At 31.1% G+C, this 24,795-nt stretch overlaps 3 protein-coding genes and 1 pseudogene across 3 annotated transcripts; all 4 read right to left on the bottom strand.

Moving 5' to 3' along the window:
• Nucleotides 1-3,214: 3,214 nt before the first annotated feature.
• LOC131653755 (probable L-type lectin-domain containing receptor kinase VII.2) lies at nucleotides 3,215-5,978 on the bottom strand (annotated as a pseudogene).
• Nucleotides 5,979-7,148: 1,170 nt separating this feature from the next.
• On the bottom strand, nucleotides 7,149-8,794 carry LOC131653756 (uncharacterized). Its single transcript, XM_058924031.1, has 5 exons — nucleotides 8,652-8,794; nucleotides 8,349-8,563; nucleotides 8,084-8,254; nucleotides 7,654-7,889; nucleotides 7,149-7,555 (listed from the first exon to the last, which is right to left on the bottom strand). Exons 1-5 carry the CDS (start codon nucleotides 8,719-8,721, stop codon nucleotides 7,306-7,308), a joined length of 942 nt encoding a protein of 313 aa, XP_058780014.1. The 5' UTR covers nucleotides 8,722-8,794; the 3' UTR covers nucleotides 7,149-7,305.
• A 6,148-nt stretch (nucleotides 8,795-14,942) lies between these two features.
• LOC131653753 (uncharacterized) lies at nucleotides 14,943-16,669 on the bottom strand. The gene is made up of 5 exons (XM_058924029.1): nucleotides 16,445-16,669; nucleotides 16,149-16,363; nucleotides 15,844-16,014; nucleotides 15,418-15,653; nucleotides 14,943-15,342 (listed from the first exon to the last, which is right to left on the bottom strand). Exons 1-5 carry the CDS (start codon nucleotides 16,512-16,514, stop codon nucleotides 15,087-15,089), a joined length of 948 nt encoding a protein of 315 aa, XP_058780012.1. The 5' UTR covers nucleotides 16,515-16,669; the 3' UTR covers nucleotides 14,943-15,086.
• Nucleotides 16,670-17,618: 949 nt separating this feature from the next.
• LOC131653754 (uncharacterized) lies at nucleotides 17,619-19,380 on the bottom strand. The gene is made up of 5 exons (XM_058924030.1): nucleotides 19,203-19,380; nucleotides 18,908-19,122; nucleotides 18,587-18,757; nucleotides 18,210-18,445; nucleotides 17,619-18,124 (listed from the first exon to the last, which is right to left on the bottom strand). Exons 1-5 carry the CDS (start codon nucleotides 19,270-19,272, stop codon nucleotides 17,875-17,877), a joined length of 942 nt encoding a protein of 313 aa, XP_058780013.1. The 5' UTR covers nucleotides 19,273-19,380; the 3' UTR covers nucleotides 17,619-17,874.
• Between the last annotated feature and the right edge of the window lie 5,415 nt (nucleotides 19,381-24,795).

Genomic DNA, 24,795 nt, shown 5'->3' with positions numbered 1-24,795 from the left:
TTTGTTAAGTTAGCTTGTTTATTAAGTTAGCTTGTGTAACACCCCATACATAACTGACTAGTATATTATGCATGAAACATTAAAATTTATATTGAGTACATACAAAAGCTATAGATATAGAAAGATCCATATTGAATACAACATGAAATTCTACTAAAGTATAACAAAACATGTGTCTTCGATGGATTTGCACAGTGGAAGATAAGATCTAACAAGGTCTTCGAGCCATCGCCACTTCTAAATCTTCAAGCCAAACCTGCTATTAATCAAACACTACAACTGCACCTGAAAAAGATAAGATGATTGGGGTGAGATTACTAAATCTCAGTGAGTCCTCCTATCCTACGGGTTCGCTCAGTTCTACAGAGAACATACAAGTAAATGGATTCATCGAGAATTTGGGTTGTCCTCACGGCCAGGTACAAGTACACATATAGGTATCATCACCATTGGCAGTTCCATAACGAACCAATGGATATCACAAACAAATCGGCATAAGGCCAACACAACCAAGTATGCAGACCCGTACACCGGTACGAGGAATCCAGAAGTAGTATCCGCTTATTTACTTAGGCTACAAACCACACCCTCGGTGAGTTACTCCTGTACATCGCGTCAAGAGACTCGCACAAGCCCACCGCATAATGAATCAGATGAATCCCATGTGAATCACGCCTACTTGGCTACACAATCTCATCAGTGACGAGTCACCGCAGTGACTTCCTAAGTGGTGTCACTACCCCATCAATCACGTATGTACGCAGGTGGTTATATAGGTGCGAAGACGTCCACATGACAATACAAGCCCACCGGGCAAAAGTCTAATGGCATTGCCTACGTGGCACCACTAGAGGTGAGTCCAAAGTGATGTAGCCTACATGGCATCACGACCCCACCCTACCAAGCACGCCGATATGTTACCTCAAGTGGGAAACGTCATTCAAGACCCTCACAGGCATATCGCAATGGTAGCTCATGTGCACAATACATACCGAGCACGCCGATGTGTTACCTCAAGTGGGAAATGCCATTCAAGACCCTCACAGGCACATCGCAACGGTAGACATGGAAACTACGTCCATAAACAATGCATTACCGCCTAGTAGCTTAAGCCTACTCCGATTCAAGCATACATAATAACCATGCTCATAGAGCCATACAATCAAACAACTCCGAATGTTCAACCGGAACAAACGAGAAATCATGCATTATCACAACATAGTAATTTCCATAAAGGAACATCGATATAAATACATGTTTCATACATATATTAGTAGCATAAAGTGATCATATTGTACCATTCATCATATAATGTATTCTCAACATAATTCCCCTCCTTTGCATACATACATACATACTAGTGGCATAAGTGATCATATCATACCATTAGAAATTCACTTACCATATTCCATAATTTAACTAAATGCATTATATTTAAGCATATTATTAAAGAGCATCAAAAGACCTTTCCAACGCTTCCGACCGGGCTTTATTTCGAGTTGTAGAACTCAAGTTATGGTCGAAACAATAAAGGGATAATTTTTTGTCAGGTGCAATCGATTTACACCAGTGTGCAATCGATTGCTCACTGAACCAGAAGCGCAGAATGTCAATTTTTCACAGTGCAATCGATTGCTTGACCCCTGCAATCGATTGCTTACTGAACCAGAAGCAAAAATCACATTTTTCTTGCATTATACCAGTTCCAACACATCCTAATCCATCCTAAACCAAACCCTAACATGTAACAGCAATCGAATACATGAATTATCATATCGAGAACACATTTTCACCAATTAATCATACATGCAACATGTACTCATCAATTAAACAAATTGATCACATGCATTCATGGAATTCTCACAAGAACCCTAATTCCCAACATAAACCCTTGCATACAAATTCCCCAAGGCATCTAACTAAGGACTCACCATGGATTTAAAAAGGTTGAGAGGATGCTCTTGCTGCCATAGGACTTCCATTGATGCCAAAACTCCACTTCTAGCACTAACAAATTCGTAGCCACACTTAACACACATTCAACATGGATCTCTCCACTTCAAACCTGTTTATCTCCATCAATACAGTACCTATGAATGCGAACCATATATGCAAATCGTAGAAAATTTTGTTAGCTTTTCGAAAAGTCCTAAATCGTTCCAATCGGAGTTACGAGCAGAGAGATATTACCTTTTTAGTGAGGGATGTTCTAAGAGTACGAAAATGGTGGCTTGAACTTGTGTTCTTCTTTCTTTCCTTGTTCTAAACTCTCCTTCACTTATAAAAATATAACTCATTAGCCAAACAAGCCCTTAGTCCATGCAATAGAGTTTAGTTTCCATTATGCCCTCTAACTAGTTCATATTTACAACAATGCCATGTAGTCACATTCTAACTATACCATTAGATTCTAACCATTCCACATGAAACTTTCTCTTAATAATCCTTCTTAGATTAATGTAAAATAATTCTATTTGTGCATTCCAATTACCAATTAACCAATTAAATGATCATTACCGGTGTCGAAGAATCGGGGTGTTACAGCTTGTACAATGGGCCTTATGGAAAAAGCCCATTAGTTAGTATCTTAGGTGTTATTAAAAATAGCATACTAGTCTCGCATCATTACATACTGCAAATCCTAATTTAGGGTAAGAGAGATTATTCGTTATTCTTGTAAACTTGTAATAAGAGAAATTAAAAGAATAACAGTTATAACCAATTATTGTGTTCTTCTTATTTTACCATCTTTTCTAACCCTTGTGAGTTTCTTGCCATCAAGAAGAAACTGTTTATACTTTATTTACGGTATCGTTTTCACAACAAAACCACATCACAAGGAATACTTAGTGTCCCTCATGAGTGTGAAAAGCAGTCTAGTGCGCATATTTCGCCTTCACACGAATTTGATGGTATCCATATTTTTAACCAAGCTTCAAAAAGTACTTAGCTACATATAATTATTCATCTAACAATTCCTCAATGATGGGGGAATAAGGAATTTGTTGGGAATAATAGCTTCTTGACTAAGACTACTGGACTAGAATAAGAGTCTTTGATGTTCGCGTTTGAAATCCACCCCTATCTTGATCTTCATTTTTTGGGTGTCCTCTATCGGTCATCCCAATTAGTGAATCAATGAGAGATGAAGTTGTGGGTTGCCCCTCTGTCCACCAAAATTAATACTGGCACCCCTTTGATCGTCCCTCGCAGCTTCATTGTTTGTGAACTTGTATGATGACATGTAGTGGGATTATTGAGACTCAACACACTCATCTCTCAGTCAACCACAAAGTACTCAAAGTTTCCTATGTACTCCTCCGCTGTTCCCTTTTGCCTTAGCTTTGCTAACAAGAGGATTCAGAATTTTGATGCTAAAAGATAATTTTTTTCAACTTGAATTTTGAACTACTAACTGTGTTTTATGACTCAAATTATGACCCTTTCAAGACTTTTATTTCGACATGATGTTCAATCCTCATCCTTTAATGAAGTTTTAGAGTGCTTGAGCTACAAAGCAAGCAGATAAACATAATTTCCATTAACAAGATGCTTCACAATTCAATTACCATTGCCATTTCAGCAATTTTTGCTTTAGAGACAAACATATATCTGCATACAAATCTATCAACGCAGAAAAGTGGTGTCTATAAAACTATTTTTTTTCTTTGCTGTGTTTAAATTTCACACATCTTCTGATGGCTTTGTGCAATTTTACTCAGTTTTGGCATTATAAATATGCAACATTTTATGATAGAAAAACAATTAAGCTACAACATGATGCATAACCGAAAATCTGCAACAGCCGAAGACCTACAACATTACCGGCCATCCCGAATGACATCTGAGTCTGATGTTGGAATGGAATTTGAGCCACTTGTAGACGCCTTAGAATTGTAACTAAACATTCTAATTTCTTCAAAAGTAAGGTGATCTCTATTTGGAACTGCACTTTCAGTTCTAGACCATATTGCAGCTGAGTTTATTCTTCCAAGTAAACTTGTCTCCATATTTTCTTCTTCAGAATCAATCCAATCCTTTTCTCCCTCCAACATTTTCACAACCTGTCTCATTATTGGTCTAACACTAGGGTCTGAATTTGAACACAACAAACCCAAATGAAGCAATCTTTCAGCTTCCTCAATAGGGTATCCTCCTTTGGCCTTCAACCTTTCATCAACAGCATTATGCAATTGATCAAGCACCATTAAGGACTCCACCCATTCAATTAGCCCTAGCTTATGTTCTTCAATAGGTCTTCGTCCGCAAATTACTTCCAGCATCAATATTCCAAAGCCGAATACATCAGACATTGTCGATGCTCTTCCTGTTCGAATCACTTCCGGTGCAATGTATCCTAATGTCCCTAGTACTTTTGTTGTGCTGGCCACTTGTCCATAATGCTCATGCATAAGAGCCAAACCAAAATCTCCCAATCTAGCATTCATGTCCTTGTCAAGTAGAACATTGCTTGCTTTGATATCTCTATGTAAGACCCTTAACTTCCCAACCTTCATGTAGGTATAGAATACCCGCGGCTACGTTTTTCAAAACTTGAATCCTCTCTTCCCATGTTAGCATCTTTCCTTCTTCACATTCAAAGATCCATTTGTCTAAACTTCCATTATTCATGAAGTCATAAACTAGAATCAAGTTTCCATTTCCTTCTTTGCACCAACCTCTAAATCCTACTAAATTTCTGTGTTTCATTCTCCCTATACTTGAAACCTCTGCCAAAAACTCTCTCATCCCCATCTTCTCTTTCTTGAGGGATTCTCTTGACCGCAACTTCAACTCCTCGCAAAATCCCTTTATATACCTTTCCATTCCCTCCTACAGCAATCACATTCTCTTCAGGGAACCCTCTTGTTGCTGCATGAATCTCTTGGAAACTAATTCTATGTGGCCAATACTCTAGTTCCCACTCTTCAATTTTTTTCTTCTCCTCTTTTCCCTCTATATAGGATGACAAACACTATGCAACCGCAACCGATGATTAACACACAGAAAACACTGGCAACTTCTACAGCTATAGCTTTTGCTCCAGAAAAACCATCCCTTATAAGGGACAAATGAAGGCAAGTTGTCTGTCACTAAAGCATCACCAATCGAAAAATTCGAATTACTAAAGCTCCAAGCAAGAATCTTAACACTATCTTTTTTCACCCCATTGGCTGCACTGAATCCAACATAAGTTTCATTACCAAGAACCTTAGAAAGGCTAAGATTCTTGCTGATAAGAGGCACATTAGGCCTCTTTTGTCCCGCTCGAGCCATCGTAACATTTATATGAGATTGGATAAACTCAATCCATACTTGATAGTTTTCTCCACTTTTTATGTTCAGCACTTTAAATTTCTTGCCATCTTTCCCACCCCAAATAGCCAGCCGTATGCGAAGTTAAGGATATAAGAGAGTCTATGTCAATACCAACATGATTATCATTTATATCCTTGAATTCTTCGTTTTTAACTATATCGAATTCTACTCCAAATATATGGTCATTACGATTACCTTGATTGGTGTAGTTGAGGAGACCAATATACTCGGTTGACGTTGTTCCATTTAGACTTCTTGAAGGCGTGAATATGAAAGCAAAGCCATGTCCTGTGATAATGTTTTTGATAGGAGCAATAGAGAAAATGAAGGAAGTAGCAAATGGGAGAAGGGTGTAAGAGTTTGGTGGTTTGGTAGGTAGTTGATGAGGGTAAAAAGCGTGAGCTATTGCGAAGGAAGCTGAAGTGGCATTAGTGAGAGTGAGAATGGATTTGTCAATGGTTGCATTTCCATATAAGTCGATGTTTGTGGAGTTGAAGTTTGTATTATAGACAAATTCAGTAGTAGAAACACAACACAGAATTATGGTTACAATGTGAAGAAGAATGAGAAGTACTTTAAGTTGAGACATTGGGATAGATAGAAGTGAGAATGAAAGAGAAAACTGTTGCTATATTGAGTTTATTTTGATATTAGATGCTATGAAAAATCTTTTTTTTTTTTTTTTTTTTTTTTTTTTTTTTTTTTTTTTTTTTTTTTTTTTTTTTTTTTTTTTTTTTTTTTTTTTCTTTTTTTTTTTTTCTTTTTTTTTTTTTTTTTTTTTTTTTTTTTTTTTTTTCTTCTTTTTTTTTTTTCTTTTTTTTTTTTTCTTTTTTTTTTTTTTTTTTTTTTTCTTTTTTTTTTTTTTTTTTTTTTTTTTTTTTTTTTTTTTTTTTTTTTTTTTTGCAAGGGCAGCAAGGCCAAGGACAGTATATTACTATAATGTGAGTGTACATTTTAAACGAGGAGTTATTTTTTGTTTGAAAAATTTTGTGGCGAAGACTTTCAGGTGCATAGATTAAATATTGTCAAAACAATAGATTTATTATAGATGATTAATTTCTACATTTTTTTATTAGTATTTAAATTTTTTACTATTCATTTATTTAAAAATAATAGATTTCATTTTTATTTTATTATGTTTATGGGGATCTCCAGGATCCGTGGGAACGGAGATGGAAGACAAAATTCCTCTGTGGCGGAGATTCAAAATGGAGATGAAGAATAAATCCTAAGGTTGGGATAAGGATGAAGATGCATCCCTAGATTGAATTCATGATCTCCAACTTCTTTTTATCTCAATTAATTCAAATTGGTTGAACTATCCCTTAAATGCATACTATAATATTAAATTTACTTAAAATTCTTAGACCCCGAAATTCCCCTACACGACGTTGACTTGTATTTAATGTAACTTTGAATACATTGACATGTATAGAGAGAAATCTAGATGATGAATTCTAACTAGTGCTAGAGGAATGAATGTATAGGGCAACAGTTAAAAATCTTTCACTGAATGAGTTGAAAAATAAAAACATGTTTATAAGTGGTGTTACATATTAATTTTTGTAAGAATTGTATTAGATTCAATCCAAATTATAAGACTGTATAGGATCTGACCCGTTGTAAAGTCATACTACAGATGTCCAGGTCATTAGAGGTGTGTGTAAGGTAGATTTTATTTAGTAGTTGACAGTTCTCACCTTATATGCAGGTTCTTTGACTAGGAGTTATAGGCATTGTTTGGTGGTTGGAATGAGAAATAGAGTTCCATCCTCAAACCACAACATGATACTAGTTATACTAATATTTGCAAAATTAAGAAGATTTTCATTGTAGAATCAAATCATACATAGTTCTTGCTCAAATCAAATTACTGAATAGAATTGAAAGTACAATGCATAGAATAGAAATCACACAAGCACAAGGGAATTTTTTATCATCCAACAACAAGCACGAGACTCTTAGCCTCGACTGCCGCAAACACAATCATATACTTTGTTTGTCCAGAAACTCTATGATGAGCTTGTTCACTTTCTCTGGGAATTGTTCACCTAAAAAATGCCTTCCTTCTGGAATATATATGATTTCCAACTCCGGCACAAAATGTTTCACCGCCCCACTTCGGATGTAATCTTCCATGCCAGGAAACTTGAAGCAGTAATCTTCCTCACCCATTACAAGCAGTGCAGAAACATTGACTTTAGGATCAATTAGGCCACTTTCCACTGTCAGAGATCTGTGTTGATCAAAATTCAGTTTCACTTAGACAAACGTAAGTACGTAACACAATCTAGACGTAATGGACATTGAATTGAATTGTGAGATTTTGATTACCTGTATGGAACCTGCAATGCAAATCTGAAGCCGGATTTTTCGTATAAAGATGCGTAAACGTTCAAGTCTTCCTCAGAGAACCATGGTGGGAGAGGAGTGGATGGATTAAACAGGTCCATGATTTCTTGGTCATCACTTGCTACTGGCACCTCACTTTTAGAGAACAGAATGTAGATGTTCCTTATAACCGACTTAACGTCAAATCGGCCAAAATCGGCTTCTGCCCTTCCAGGCTCCTGAATTATATTATACTCTATAGAACATCATTGTTGTAATAAACTACTTCGAACAGAAATACAAGAAACAAAAAAAAAGATACATGTTTATCTGATCTAACGTGGATCAGATATACATGTATTCGTTTTGCTTATATTTAAGTCCGGAAGGAGTATAGAAGAAGATGAAAATGAATATGGAAGAGAATTTGCACCTGCCACCTAGTAATGTAAAAGCCTTTTGGGAGAAGATCGTTTTTGACAGCAGAAGCACCAGGGTTGATGAAAGGAATGCCTAAAGTTATGACAGAAGCTACTTTTTCCGGATAGACAACAGCTACAAGATATGCTACGATTGCACCAGAGTCCTGGCCAATTATGAAAGCCTATTGAAATTGCACAACCAGAAAACTTTAAGACAAGTTCTCAACTGGTATGAGCAAAGGATTAAGACAAGTTCTCCATTGGTTCTTATCTTACCTTGCTGATTTCCAGTGAATCTAAAAGATCCTTGACTTCATGAACAAGGTCCATGAGAGTTGCCTTTTCTGGTTCTTTTGGATGATCAGAAAGTCCATAGCCTCTACAATCATAGGCAATCGCACGGTATCCAGCATTCGCAACAGCAACCATTTGGTGTCTCCATGTATACCATATTTCTGGAAATCCATGTATGAAAACCACTGTCTTTTCACCTGAACAAACAAAAACAGTGCTATAAATTATGATACTATTGAAATGAATCGATGTAGAAAAATTTGTAATGTAAGAGTTTTGATATACCAGTTCCAATTTCAGCTACATGAAGGTTTAGTCCCTTGACTTCTACATTCCTATGCTGAATGTTTTCCATGTTGGATGCAATGTGAAGCGTGAGAGTGTTTGTGTGAGGGAGTTATGATGGCAGGATAGAAGTGAACAAATGTATAGGACAAATGAAGCACCTAGTTCGTTTCCCACATGTTCAGATTGAGACAAAGTAGACCAAATTTGTAGATGCTGTTTTGTTAAAAAAAAGGTAAATGGTGAATGATTGAAGCATGTTTTGGATAGGCAAAAGATTTAAATAATTGAAAGCATATAGTTAACAACTTTGTGTAGGTTATGCGTAGTCACCCTGCCAAACAAAGCAATGCAACAAACTCTCAATGTGTTGTTTAGTGAAAGAAATCAAATGACAAATGGAGTTTAATTCAACAACTAACTGATCATGGAATGCAGTTTGTAACTTTGTTGGCAAAAGTTATGTTTAGACATTAGTTTCGCAATCTCTACACGTGTCAGCAAATCATGTACTAATTTTTTTTTCTAGTTCTAGCATTGCATTTTATTTTTTTATTTTATTTTATTTTATTTTATTTTATTTTGGACATTTATGGAAGAAATAGTACATGTAGGACTTATTATCTTTATAGTATTGAATAAATTAAAATTTGAATTTTTAATCTAGTACAAAGTAAAAGATGGAGCAAGCTATTGTATTAACTTTGAATTATAAAGTAAATTGCAAACAACTTAATGCTATTCAGTTTATCTACCATAAAAACAATTAAAAATATATGTTAAAATATAATTTTCAAACTATGTTTATAATTTTTGAATAATTTAGCTTAGAGCTGAAGAATAGTAAAAAAATATATATATTAAAACGAAGGGGAAAATGAAGAGAAGTTAGATTTAGAATAATTTTTATAAATTTATAAAAAAGAAAAAGAAAAAGGGCACAATGAAGAGAAATGACGCAAAAACTTAATTAATGAAATGAAAATAATTCTAATTTTCTTTTATATGAAACTAAAAATAGAATAATCAATCATACATCAGAAAAATTAACATCTTGCTTGGATTCTTTCCATTTAGGAAAGCAAATGAATTGTAGAGAGAAGGAAAAGATAAGAAAATCAAGGATAAAAAAATTGAACGTGATATCAATAGAAAAAGCTGAGTGTCTATCAAATATAGTAAGTAACATCTTAGCATTCGCTCTCTGTATATATCCACCCCTGCCTCGTCACCAACAACCTGATGTGCCGGAAGAAGCTCCACATCGTATATCAGCAGCAAGGTGTGAAATCTCACGTGCGCCCCGCGGGTCCTCTCCACCTCCTCAAGCGTATCAACGGGATCAACCCCCAACTCCTCAATCAACATCTTCATTGCTTCCTCCTTCGTCAGCCTACCGTGACTAAGGAGGGTACCCCTGGTAGGTAGATGCGGGAGGCATGCAATGTCGTCCAGAGTGATGGTAATCTCACCGTGAGAAAGGTGAAAGGACGAGGTCTTTGGATGCCACCTCTCTGCAAATGCCATCAGCATCTCGTTATGGATCGTCTAGAAGCCTACCGTGCAGAAGTCCCTCAGCCCAAAAGCTACGAGTGCATCCCAGAACCACGGAATGACCCAAAATTTCATTCTTCCGTAGATGGATCAACGGAAGGTTCTGAAACCTACAAAACGCAACAATGGCATTTCTTCACTATGCAGAGGGTTAAAAACCCCCTTTTTAATGGATTGATCGTCCATTTTACACATGAAACAATACCTACATTATCTCTAAACTATATTTCTTACACTACTCAATCATTTCTACACCTAAAAATCGAATTCAATCTCTATTACAAAAACTCTTAAATAACTTGAAACGTCAAAAACTTACCGATTAAATGGAGTTTGGAACTTGTTAGAATGTGTTGGTAGTTGATGTTGACGTTATTGGCCGAACTTAAGAGGAAGAAAACAACTTCGGTGGAAGTTTGATTTTTGAGGTTGAGAAAGTTAGGTAGTTTTGAAATGAGAAAATGAAGAATGGGGAGAGAAAGAGTCTGACGTGAATATAACAACAAATACTTCCGTAGATGCATCTAAGGAAGCTTCCGTATATACATCTACGAAACAAAACAACGTTAAATAAAAAAGTGCTTCCGAAAATACATCTACGAAAGCAGGAGAACATTTTAGACAACTATATGTCAGATATCTAAGATATGTGGTAAGATATTTCCTTTTTTTAATTCATTAATAAATTTAAAATATGAATGTTATAGTAAAAAAATTAAATGTCAAGTTAATAGAGATAGTGGGCAATTTACGTGGCTATCATATTTTTTTTTAATATTTCTTAATTGTAATAATATTTTAAAAAAATAAAATAATAATGATTGGGAGTAACGGTGGTTATAAAATTGAAGATTTTTCTATTTCTAAACTTCCCATTAAACGTTATTGTAGATAGAGGTTTTATTAGGATTATAATTTAGTTGAATTTCTCAATTTTAATTAGTAATTGTTATATAATAATAATAATAATAATAATAATAATAATAATGATAATAATAATAATAATAATAATAATAATAATAATAATAATAATAATAATAATAATAATATTGATTAATAATAATAAATAAATAGTAATGAATAAAATTATTTAAATAACTCTAATTTTGACTCTAAAATATATATATTTTGATGACTTAACAACTTTAATTAATAAAATAATAATAATATTGATTAATAATAAATAAATATTAATAAATAAAATTATTCAAATAACTTTAATTTTACTTCTAAAATATAGTTTAATGACTTAACAACTTTAATTAATAAGATAGGATGTACCGTGCAGTAAAATCATATCATACTAAATTATAATCCTACAACTTCTTCCCTCAAAATGTTCCCGCCAAATTTTACACCAATAACAAATCATCATATTTTAATAATAATAATAAAACCACAAAGCCCCTTTCTTTTAAAAAAATCTCCAATAATAATAATAAACCCTCAAACCACTTATTAACTTCCCATTATCTCATCATTAATTAATTATAAAAAATGCTTTTCTAAAAAAAACTTCCTCAAAATTTAACTTTCTATTATCTCATAAAATCATAATTATAGCAATTTCTATTTTTTTTAAGCTATTTCTCCTCCCCCTTCTTCATATTAATTCTCATTTTTAAGTTCTGGTACAAACTTTGTTAGAATATGAAATATAATTTTAAAGGAATATATAATATAATTTTTATTAAAGAATTATTGAAGAAGTTGAATTGTAAGAGATGGAGGTTAGAAAATAATGTTGTAATATTATTTTGTTAATTGATTTTTGTTATTCAATATTATAGTAATGGAGGTAAAGATTTTTTAATTTTATTTTGTTGATGTTTGTTAATATTTAATTATTTGTTTGTAGGTAAATATTTTAAAGTTCTTCTAATTTTATTAGTGTTTATTTATTGTTGATTTTTTTTTTTAGGTTTGTTGATGAAGTTGGATTGTGAAAGATAAAGGATTAGAAAATGAAGTTGGAATGTGAAATATGAAGGATTAGAAGATGAGTTATATTATTATTTTTTTAATTTATTTTTTATTCATTATTATCATATTTTATGTTGTTCTAATTTTATTGATGTTTGTTAATTATTGATGTTCTTTTATTTTTATTTATGTTTATTAATTTCTGATTATATTTCTTTATATACAAATTTAGTATTCTGAAACTTATTTTTCATAAATCTTTCATTTAAGAAGTTGGATTGTAAAAAATAAAAGATTAATATTATTTTTTAATTTATTTTTATAATTCAACATTATAATATGTGATTTTATTCTATTTTTATTTATGTTTCTTAATTCTTTATATTTTTTGTAGCTATTGATTTTGAAATTATTTAATGTTATTGATGTTTATTACTTATAATTTATTATATCATTTTTTTAGCTTTCTTTATTTCTATTTCTTACTTATATTTACTTTTTAGTTTATTTACTATTATTTATTATGGTTTGTGTAATTCTTATTTATCAATGATTTGTAATTCTATTATTTACGTAATATGTTGATTTGTAAAAATAGATTAGTAAATAATTTTTTAAAATATTTTTACACTAAAATTTTTTAAAATAACACCATTAATATTAAATACTGAATTTTTTTATTAATAGTATTTTAATCAGGTTTACCGTGCATCGCACGGGTAGACGGCTAGTTATAGATGTACTTAAGATACTTAGCGCCAGTGAACTAATGTCTTAGCTCTATAATTTACGTTTTTTATATTTTGTCAAAATTGAAAAAAATATACATGGCATGGCATAGTGGGTGCTCTAAAACTAGTTTATGTGCTCTAAAAAATCTGCATGGCATAGTGGGTGCTCTAAAACTAGTTTATGTGCTCTAAAACTCATTCTTTGACATAAATAATATATTTTTTTATCATTTAAACTGAATACTTAACCATTTATAAATTAATCCAACATGTAAAAATTGAAAATTAGCATAAACATTGTAGTTTTATCTAACAACTATCTTTCTATTAACATTATAGTACCAATTTAAATTTTTTACGTATATTTTACTTTCTAATATTATTATTTTTTCATTATTAAAGTCAATACAATAAAAACAACTTTTTTTTTCTTTATTACTGTGTTTCAGTTTAAATGTAATTTGTTGTTTATTGTTATGTATTAGTATTTTATATTTCAATGGAAATGTAATTTTTAATTTTATAATATTTTTATTTATTTATTATTATATACAAATTCTTTTGGAGAAATTTATTAAAATACAGTTTTTATTATTTTAGTAGTTAATATTTTTGTTGTAATAATAATATTTAAATTAATATTAAAACTAATTAAAAACTTCTTAAATCAAATTTGGAAAGTTTAAATCCTACATGTTGCTGCTTTGTGTTTTACTTCACAATTTTTCAATATTCTATTAGTTTTTCTTATCTTAAATATTTGAAAATTATTTTATATAATTTAGATGAGTATTAACCTATTATACTATTTATAAACAATAATATAATTATTAAAAATATATTATATTTAAAATAATATAATTTTTTATTATATTTATAATAAATATTATTGAGTCTTATTTTAACTTTTATATAAAAATTAATATAAAAAAATAGTTTATTTTTGGTTGGGTAGTTTGAAACCTGCAAAAGGTCGACTCAAGTAGTAATTTTTTTACTCATATTATGGCTGAACATTTTTGATCTGGTCTTCTAAAGCGTGAGGCCGGTTAAGGCTTAACCTGTTTAAAGTCGAGTAATCCGTTTTGACAGCTCAATCCGTGCTCTTGAAAAAATTTAAAACAAAAATTCAATAAATGAAATGTAATCACAAAATTAATCACCTATAATTAAATAATTTTATTTTAAAATCTAGAAAATTAATAATAAAGAAATTAATAATTTATATAACATTAAAGATATTTTTGATCTAACTCAAGATAGATTGAATGTGTATATAGCACATTGAGGAAGTTAAAGAGTGGACATAAGAGGTAATTAAGTGGAATAACAAGTGTTAAGACCAAGAGCAAAAATAGAATGGTTGAGAATTGGGGATGACAACAATACATATTTTCATGCATCCCTAAGAGCTAAACAGAAACAAAATACTATGAAAAATATATACAGATGGGATGGAACTCTTGTAACCACTCATAAAAACCTAGAGAAAGAGGTATTGGATTTCTATGGCAAATTGATGGGAAAGGCTGACAACAATCTAGGGGGATAGATATCACTGCCATGAGAAATGGAGCACACCTTAATAATGAGCAGAGGAATCTTCTTGTGGAACCCTTGGCTGAAATGGAGATTTTAGCAGCTCTGAAGACCTAAAGGCCCCTTCCCTTGACTAGGTTCTTCAAAACTACATGGAGCATAGTGAAACATGATCGTGTAGCAGCTGTGAGGGAATTTTGTGTGAGTAAGAAGATATACAGTGCTATAAACAACACCTTGATAACTCTTATTCCAAAAAGTTCAGATGCAAAAGCTATAAAGGATTATAGGCCAATATCTTACTACACAACCATCGACAGAGTCATCTCTAAAATCCTTACTAATAGACTAGGAAAGGTACTCAGCAGCATTGCCAATCATAGCCAAGCAACATTTGTACCAGGCGAGCATATTTAGGACCATATTCTCCTTGCTTATGAACTGATCCAAGGGTACACTAGAAAAGTTGGTACATCTAGATGCATGTCACAACTGGATCTTCAAAAATCATATGATACAGTATATTGGAAAGCTTTGAAATATATCTTAAAAGAAACTGACTTTTCCAGTCAAATTAATGGAATTGGAGGTACAATTCATAGAATAGAAATTACACACAAGCACAAGGGAATTATTTGTCACCTAACAATAAGCATGATACTCTTAGCCTCCACTGCCACAATCACAATCACAATCTGACACTTTGTTTGTCCAGGAACTCAATGATGAGCTTGTTCACTTTCTCTGGGAATTGTTCACCCATAAAATGCCTTCCTTCTGGAACATATATGATTTCCAAGTCCGGCACAAAATGTTTCACCACCCCACCTCGAATGTACTCTTCCATGCCAGGAAACTTGAAGCCGTAGTCTTTCTCGCCCATTACCAACAGTGCAGGAACATTGACTTTAGGATCAATTAGGCCACTTTCCACTGCCAGAGACCTGTGTTGATCAAAATTCAGTTCCACTTAGACAAACGTAACGCAATCTAGAATTGAATTGTGAGATTTTGGTTACCTGTATGGAACCTGCAATGCGAATCTGAAGCCCGATTTTTCATATAAAGATGCGTAAACGTTCAAGTCTTCCTCAGAGAACCATGGCGGGAGAGGAGTAGATGGATTAAACAAGTCCATGATTTCCTGATCATCAGCTGCTACTGGCACCTCACTTTTAGAAAACAGAATATAGATGTTCCTTATAACCGACTTAACATCAAACCGACCAAAATCAGCTTCTGCCCTGCCAGGCTCCTGAATTATTTTACACTCAATAGTTGATCATTGTCATAAACTACTGCGAACATAAATACATAAGCAAAAAAGTAAAATAAATAAATACATGTATGTATGTATGGTCTAAATCAGATATACATATATATATTTAAGTCCATGAAGAATACTATATAAGAAAAAGAAAATGATTATGGAAGAGAATTTGCACCTGCCACCTAGTAACGTAAAGGCCTTTTGGGAGAAGATCGTTTTTGACAGCAGAAGCACCAGGATTGATGAAAGGAACGCCTAAAGCTATGATAGAAGCTACTTTTTCCGGATAGACAACAGCTACAAGATATGCTATAATGGCACCAAAGTCCTGGCCAATAATGAAAGCCTGATAGAAAACATGTTATTTGTTCTTGTTCTCTACCTTGTTTTTTCTTCTATGACATAAACTTTACATTCAACAAAATACAAGAGATACTATACTAGGTGGAAATTTATTGTATAGAACATCTTGGTTCTTACCTTGCTGATTTCCAGTGAATCTAAAAGATCTTTGACTTCATGAACAAGGTCCATCAAAGTTGCTTTTTCTGGTTCTTTTGGATGATCAGAAAGTCCATAGCCTCTACAATCATAGGCAATTGCACGGTATCCAGCATTTGCAACAGCAATCATTTGGTGTCTCCATGTATACCATATTTCTGGAAATCCATGTATGAAAACCACTGTTTTTTCACCTGAACAAACCAAAATAGAGTTATAATACTGTCGAAATGAATCAATGTAGAAAAATTTGTGATGTAAGAGTTTTGATATACCAGTTCCAATTTCAGCTACATGGAGGTTTAGTCCCTTCACTTCCACATTACTGTGCTTGATGTTTTCCATGTTCGATGCAGTGTGAAATGTGTGAGGGAGTTATGATGGCAGAAGGAGAGAAGTGAACAAATGTATAGGACAAATGAAGCACCTAATTCGTTTCCCACATGTTCAGATTGAGACAAAGTAGACCAAATTTTTAGATGCTGTTTTGTTAAAAAAAAGGTAAATGGTGATTGATTGAAGGATGTTAGGATAAGTGTACTTAAGTCACAATATGCAAAAAATTTGAATAATTGGAAGCATATTGTTCCTAGAGTAGAATTTAAATATGAACAATGCTATGTGTACACTTGATTTTGACACCGTATTACTTATTCCATAACATTGTTACTTTATTTTGGTATGGCTCAAGTTCCAAAGCAATGTAAAAATAATAAAATAAAAGAAAAAGTGGAATGTTAATATATAAATACGGTGTCGTTGTCAAAATGAGTGTAATTATATCATTTCTCTTTAAATATTGCAAGACACGAATAAACAGCTTATAAGTGAACCATTTTGGGATTGGAAATATATTGAATAAATTGTTAGACAACAAAGGCTATGTCATGTCTATTAGTAGTCAAATAAAGAAGTCTTCTAATAGGCCTTTTATACTGATACTCATTCTCAAAAAGTGGATAACATGTACAATCAAGCTTAAGGGAAACACCATAAATAGACTTTTGAAGTTTGCAGACCTTAGCATTAGAAGAGGAAGAATCAATAAGAAGTAAACCTTTAGGCAAAGTTATGTAAACTTCTTCATTTAAATTACCATACACAAATGCGTCATTAACATCTAATGATTCTAAAAACCAAAAGGATCAGGTCTTACATTTGTGAATTTGACGACGGAAGAAAAGGTGTCAAGGTAGTCAATATCCTCAATTTGAGTGTTACCTTTGGCAACTATAAGAGCTTTATAGTGGTAAATAGAATCATTTGCATTATAATTAATTTTATATACCCATTTATAACATATGGGCTTCTTATTGGCAGGTAATTCAACTATAAACAAAGTGTTAGTGGAAATTAAAGCATCAAATTCAGTTTTCATATCATCTTTCCAGCAGCCAAATTTACAAGCTTGACTATAAGTTTTAGGTTTAGTTATAAAAGAAGTAGAAAGACAGAGAAATTTTATATTGAGAAGAACAATTGTCATATTGTAAAACAGAGTAGAGAGGAAAGAGAGTATCATGAGAAGTACACTATGTCATATAAGACCTTAGGCAACATTTTTTTATATCTTAGACAGCCACTACTACAAAACGCGCAAACAACAACACCATGTTTACAACGTATTCATATACACCGTAGTGATAGGTTAAAATTTTCGCGCCCAATGCATAGAGACTCTTAGCCTCCACTGCCACAATCACAGTCAGATACTTTGTTTGTCCAAGAACTCAATGATGAGCTTGTTCACTTTCTCTGGGAACTGTTCACCCAAAAAATGCCTTCCTTCTGGAACATATATGATTTCCAAGTCCGGCACAAAATGTTTCACCACCCCACTTCGAATGTAGTCTTCCATGCCAGGAAACTTGAAGCAGTAGTCTTCCTCACCCATTACCAGCAGTGCAGGAACATTGACTTTAGGATCAATTAGGCCACTTTCCACTGTCAGAGATCTGTGTTGATCCAAATTCGATTCCACTTAGACAAACGTAACGCAATCTAGAAGCGAATTTTAAGTTGAATTGAGATTATGATTACCTGTAAGGAACCTGCAATGCGAATCTGAAGCCAGATTTTTCGTATAAAGATGCATAAACATTCAAGTCTTCCTCAGAAAACCATGGTGGGAGAGGAGTAGAGGGGTTAAACAAGTCCATGATTTCTTGATCATCACCTGCTACTGGAACCTCACTTTTAGAGAACAGAATATAGATATTCCTTATAACCGACTTAACATCGAATCGGCCAAAATCGGCTTCTGCCCTCCCAGGCTCCTGAATTATATTATACTCAATAGTTCATCATTTTCAAAAACTACTCAAACAGAAATACAAGCAAAAAAAAAATAGGTTTACTTATATTTAAGTCCAGTAGGAAAATAGAAGATGAAAATGAATATGGAAGAGAATTTGCACCTGCCACCTAGTAATGTAAAAGCCTTTTGGGAGAAGATCGTTTTTGACAGCAGAAGCACCAGGATTGATGAAAGGAATGCCTAAAGTTATGACAGAAGCTACTTTTTCCGGATAGACAACAGCTACAAGATATGCTATGATGGCACCAAAGTCCTTACCAATAATGAAAGCCTAATAGAAACAATTGAAATTGCACAACAGAAAAGTTTTAGACAAATTCTCAACTGTTATGAGCAAAGTTGTTTTTTTCTATGAACATAAACTTTACATTCAACAAAACACAAGGTAGAAATTTTTTGTATAAAACATTTTGGTTCTCACCTTGCTGATTTCCAATGAATCTAAAAGATCCTTGACTTCATGAACAAGATCCATTGAAGTTGCTTTTTCTGGCTCTTGTGGATGATCAGAAAGTCCATAGCCTCGAAAATCAAAGGCAATAGCACGATATCCAGCGTTTGCAACAGCAATCATTTGGTGTCTCCATGTATACCATATTTCTGGAAATCCATGTAAGAAAATCACTGCCTTTTCACCTGAACAAACAAAACAGTGTTATAATACTGTTGAAATGAATCAAAGAATATTTTTTTGTGATATAAGTATGTTGATATACCAGATCCAATTTCAGCAACATGAAGGTTTAGTCCCTTGACTTCAACATTACTATGCTTGATATTTTCCATGTTGGATGAAGTGGGAGGGGGTTATGATGGCAGAAGGAGAGGTTTAGGATAAATGAAGCACCTAGCTCATTTACCACATGTTCAGATGAAGACAAACTAAAGTACTATTATTTAGATGCTGTTTTGATAAAATAGGTAACTGGGGAATGATTGAGGCATCTTTGGATAAATATAGTTATTTCAAAAAATGTTAAATATTTATATTTGATATAAATTGTTAAATATCATTGGATAATTAAACTTATTTAATAAGCACTTTAGCAAAATATGCTAAATATTTTTAATAATTTAAATGTTACAATATAAGATATTAACTTTAATTACAAATAAGTTGCATGTTGATTACAAATTGATTGCAATAAATAAGAATTAATTTTAATTTTTAATTTAATTCCAAATTGGTTCCACCAGATTAAATCTCAATCTATCACTTTAATGAAATAAACTTTCATTTATATCAATACAAAGTTTATTAAAAAAATATTTTATTTTCTTCTCTTCATTTTTTTTTGGTAATGTATTTTCTCCTCTTCTATACTTTCTTTAGATTCTATCAAGAATCATAAGCGTTGCGATACAACAAAATGTAAAAACTGGTTAAATATATTTTTGATTTTTATGAATATCTTAAATTTCATTTTTAGTCTTTATTAAAAAAATGATATATTTTAGTTCTATAAATTTGTATGCATTCAGTTTTAATCCGTGCTATTTTTTAAGGGTTCAATAGATTTTCGGTGTCTATAAATATTGCAGTTTCATTTTTAATCCCTCCTGAGTTTTGGCAACGGTTTTTTTTTGTAAAAGCCGTTGCCTAAAGGCAGGGAGGGACTAAAATTGAAAACTGCAATATTTGTAGGGACCAAAACTTATTTAACCCATTTTTTAAAATTTTGAAAACTGTTTAATTAGAAAATTTCTTTACCCACCTCCCTATGGGGGTCACCCCAGCGAAAACCCCACTTTACCCCTGCTTCGGAAATGCATTTACGAAATTTGTTTTTTCTAAATTTTTTCAGACTTCGGAAGTGCCGAAAAAATCCCAAAAATTTGGATTTTGATTAATTCGGAGATGTATCTCAGAAAAAACAAAAAAAAATCTAAAAATCCCAAAAATTAATTTTAGAATATTAATTAATTCATATATCATAAATTTGATATAATTTATGAGTAATGAATAATAATAATTATATATTTTGATATAATTTATGAGTTATGAATAATAATTATTATATATTTCTATTCTGATTCATATTTTAAAATTTAAAATAATTTTAATTAAAAAAACTAAAATAATTTCGCTTACAAAATGAGTTATAATTTTTTATTTATATATTTATATATTTATAATTATTATTATGTATTTATAAAAAAAAATTAAAAAAATGAGTGTTTTAATTTATATATTTATATAATAATTATAATAATTATAATAATTATTATATATTTATAAAAATTATTATATGTTTATATATTTATATAATAATTATTATATATTAATTATAAATATATTTATATATTTATATATTTATATATTTATATAATAATTATAAAAATTAAAAAATGAGTGTTTTAATTTATAATAATTATTATATATTTATATATTTATATATTAATTATTATATATTTATATATTATATATTTATATATTTCACTTACAAAATTAATAATTAATAATTATTATTATATATTTATATATTTCTATTCTGATTCATAATTAAAAATGAGTTATAATTTTTTATTTAATTTAAAAAATTAAAAAAAAGATTTTGTCTTAATTTTATTTAATGAATAAATTTTATATTTAATTCTATATAATTCAAAATTTACTTATGGAATTAAAATGTTTTTGATTTATATAAGTTAATAAAATAATTTTTAACTTTAAAATTGTTTAGGAAATTTTGATTCACCTTGATTTTATTGGTTCACCTTGATTTTATTGATTCACCTTGAGTTTATTGATTCACTTTCTAAAACAGTACTCTCTTTTTTTTTTTTTAATTTCAATTTTTTTAATAAAACTTAAATTAAAAATAAACAAATAAAACCCTGCGTTGAAAATGAAACGGTTTGTTAGCCTACTTTACTCGTCACCGTCTTAATCTACGAGAAATAGGACTATGATCTAATCTCCTAGTCCTACCCTTTGTACATTCCATTTCTTTACGATAATAGTATCACCCAATTTATCAACTTAACTTTGCCACTATATTTAGGCTCTATTTTGTAAAATTAGTTGATAGCCATTAGCTGGTAATTGATGATAGGTGATTGCTAGCGGGTAGTTGGTAGTTGGTAACTGATAGTTGGTAGTTGATAAGTTAATTTGAATGTTTGGTAAATTAGCTGTTACACTAACTGATAAATATAAAATGAAACAAAAGAACATTCTTATTAAGAAATTTGTAATTTATTTATCTTATCATATCATATTATTATATTATTAAATTAATTTATATTGATAAAAATAAATATATTAAGAAAAACTTACAAAGCAATTTTAATATATGTAAAAAATTTAAGAAACATTAAAATATTTTAAATTTGTATACAAATTATATTAAATATATTAAACGAAATACATGAAATTTGAATTCAGTTAAATTAATCAAAATTAATGATAAAAATAAGTTTATTATTTAATATTATGCCATAAAAATATAATAAAAATTTTAATTTTCTTCATCTCGGTTAATCTCATTGATTCTTCGATTACGTTTCACTAACTTGAGAATTATCAACACTATTTCAAAATTTATTGTATACTTTAGATGTTATTAAAAACATTAAAGATTAAAAAAAAACATTAAACATTGAATCATAATATATAGCGAAGGGTAAAAATAAATTTTTGTTAAAATAATAAGGTATAAATAGAAGAAAAAGTCACAAGCTAAAAGCTACAAGCTCAAAAGCTACTTCAAATAGTTTTTCAAAAAAAAAAAGACCCAAGCTAGTAAAAAAACTAAAAGTTAAAAACTAAAAAAAGTTACCAAACATAGCTTTTTTATTTATATGAGTGAAAAGCTAAAAGTTAAAAGCTATTTTTATGACCTTACTAAACAGACTTTTAAGGTTAAACTCTTAGGTGTCTAATCTTTTTTAATTTGTTCGTTTACATTTTTTTGTAAGCGTATAACATTGATCTTCTTCTAAACACATAAAATTGATCTCAATAATAATTATACCATTATTTTTTTACAATTAGTGTGTTAACATTATATAATTGACTTTTGAGAAAGATTATTTGTCGTAGAAAAATCTCCTAAGATTGAGTTTTTTTACAATTAATTTCAATCGTAGAGATATAAATTTTAAAAATAAAGTAAAACATAAAGATAAAACATGATGTCGTTGATACACTCCCAAAACTATTTACTTTTCTACAATTTATTTTGATTTATTTTTTAAAATTTAAATATCTAATATTTAATTTAATAGATGACCGAAAATAGATCAACATATCATTAGGTTTTGGGCTTGAATATCCATGGGTTTTATTTATTTATTTTTAATTTAAGTTTTATTTAAAAATTGAAATTAAAAAAAAATAGTATATCGTTTTAGAAAGCATAACAAATCCTGCGTCACAAGCAAAACCCTTGTTTCTCAGTGTCGTCACTTCACACCTCTGAGTTCTCAGTTTGAACTTCTACAGTTTTCACGAATCGGAATTAACTTCAAAGTTCTGAAAAGGATCATCACAATCAATAATCTTGATGATAGACACACTCTTATCACTGTTATTGATCATCATATCACAATCCCTTCCAACGCCTCACGATTATGCTGACTTCGTACACCAATTACACTTAGCCCGAGTACCCGAATCATCTCTTGTAAAATGATCCCAAACCCAAGATTTAGGCCTTCAAGGTTTTTGTTTACCTGCATCTCCAGCATTAGAATCATCGGCATTAGAATCATCAGGTTCTCCAACTTTCCTTTTCTTCTTCTTTTGAACATTGTCCAAATCAATAGTTTGTGGTGGATTTGTTGTTGGCATCTGTTCATTATTTTGAGGCTGCAAATGCATAATCAACACATTGTTAGTATCTTTCTACCATTATTTGTCATCTAAAGAACTTAGAAAATTCAAGTTTGAAGAAAATATAAACAAAAAAGAAAATTAAGAGCACAGTAACTCTAAATTAACCCATCACTGCTGGCAATGGAAAAGACTACAATACTTTATTTAAATAACAACTTTGCATAGCAAATTTCAATTTAATACAAAGTTAAATTCTTAACCCTTAACCATATTGAATTGATTAAACAGTACTCTCAAATACCTACAGGCAAATACATCTTATAGAAATTGTTTAAGCTACTAAAAATACATGATACTAGATTACTAAAAATAATTCCAAAAAGATCACTAGTTTTGAAAGAAGAAAATTCCTATTTGTTTAAGCTACTAAATTACATGATACTACAAACTGTCTAAGAGTACTAAAGCTAAGTGAAAGAAAGGCTGAATGTGATTAAGAAAGGCTATATTACCTAATTTTCGGCCATGGAAATGGAGAACGAAGCATCAGAAACATTGATATCTTTATCGTTATCAATAGTCATGTCTGTTACAGAATGAGATGAATAGAATGAGAAGGTAGAACTTGATTCGCAGTCGGTAGAAATATAATTAAAAATTACCTGGAAACGAAAGAAACAGCGCAACCAGTAGAATCGGGGACGGCGACGGTTCGCAAGCAGCACAAATGAAGATTAAGTAGCACAAGCCCTAGTTGTGTGTGGTAGTTAAAACTGGACCGAACCGGACGGTTCAATCGATTGAACCGGGAACCGGTCTCGAGTACGGTCCATTCAATGGAGAAAACCGCAACGCTTCAGAACCGACAGTTTGACTGGTTTTCTATGTTGAACCATTTTTCATCTCGGACATGAAAAGAAGTGCTAATGGGATATTTTAAGGGAATACAATGTTGATTTGATATGAATCTAAAAAAACTAGTAAAGGACTTGTGCGTTCGCACGGGTCACGCAATGTTGATATAAATATTAAATAAATTATATGGTAATGGTTAAGAAATATATGTAAAAATATGTACGAATTAGGAGAAAAACGTATTTAATGAAAATTCTCATATAAATATTAATTTAAAATTTATCAGGTTCTAGTAGTTGTCAAGATATACATAAAAATTATGTTGAAAAATATATGAGTATATAATTTCGTACGCTTCACACAAACACATAATTGTATCAAAGTTGAGTTTTTCCCGTTTATAAAAGGTGCAACGCCCACTAGTCCGCCATGCCCCGCACTCATGGTTTTGCATAGCTTAGCAAGGTTTTTGAACCTGTGTGTCCCTTTAATAAAATATGTGCAACTTATTCCCGTTTATTAAAATAATTGTATCAACAGTCGACTTTTCCCGTTTATAAAATTATTTGTAACTTATTCTCGTTTATAAAAATAATTGTATCAACTGTAGACTTTTTCCATTTATAAAAATATTTGAAACTTATTTATGTTTATAAAAATAATTATATCAACAG

The sequence above is a fragment of the Vicia villosa genome, linkage group LG2 (genome assembly GCF_029867415.1).
Source record: "Vicia villosa cultivar HV-30 ecotype Madison, WI linkage group LG2, Vvil1.0, whole genome shotgun sequence".
Classification (NCBI taxonomy): domain Eukaryota; kingdom Viridiplantae; phylum Streptophyta; class Magnoliopsida; order Fabales; family Fabaceae; genus Vicia; species Vicia villosa.
Note: the sequence above shows the minus strand (reverse complement) of the source record. Positions and strands in the feature narration are given on the sequence as shown.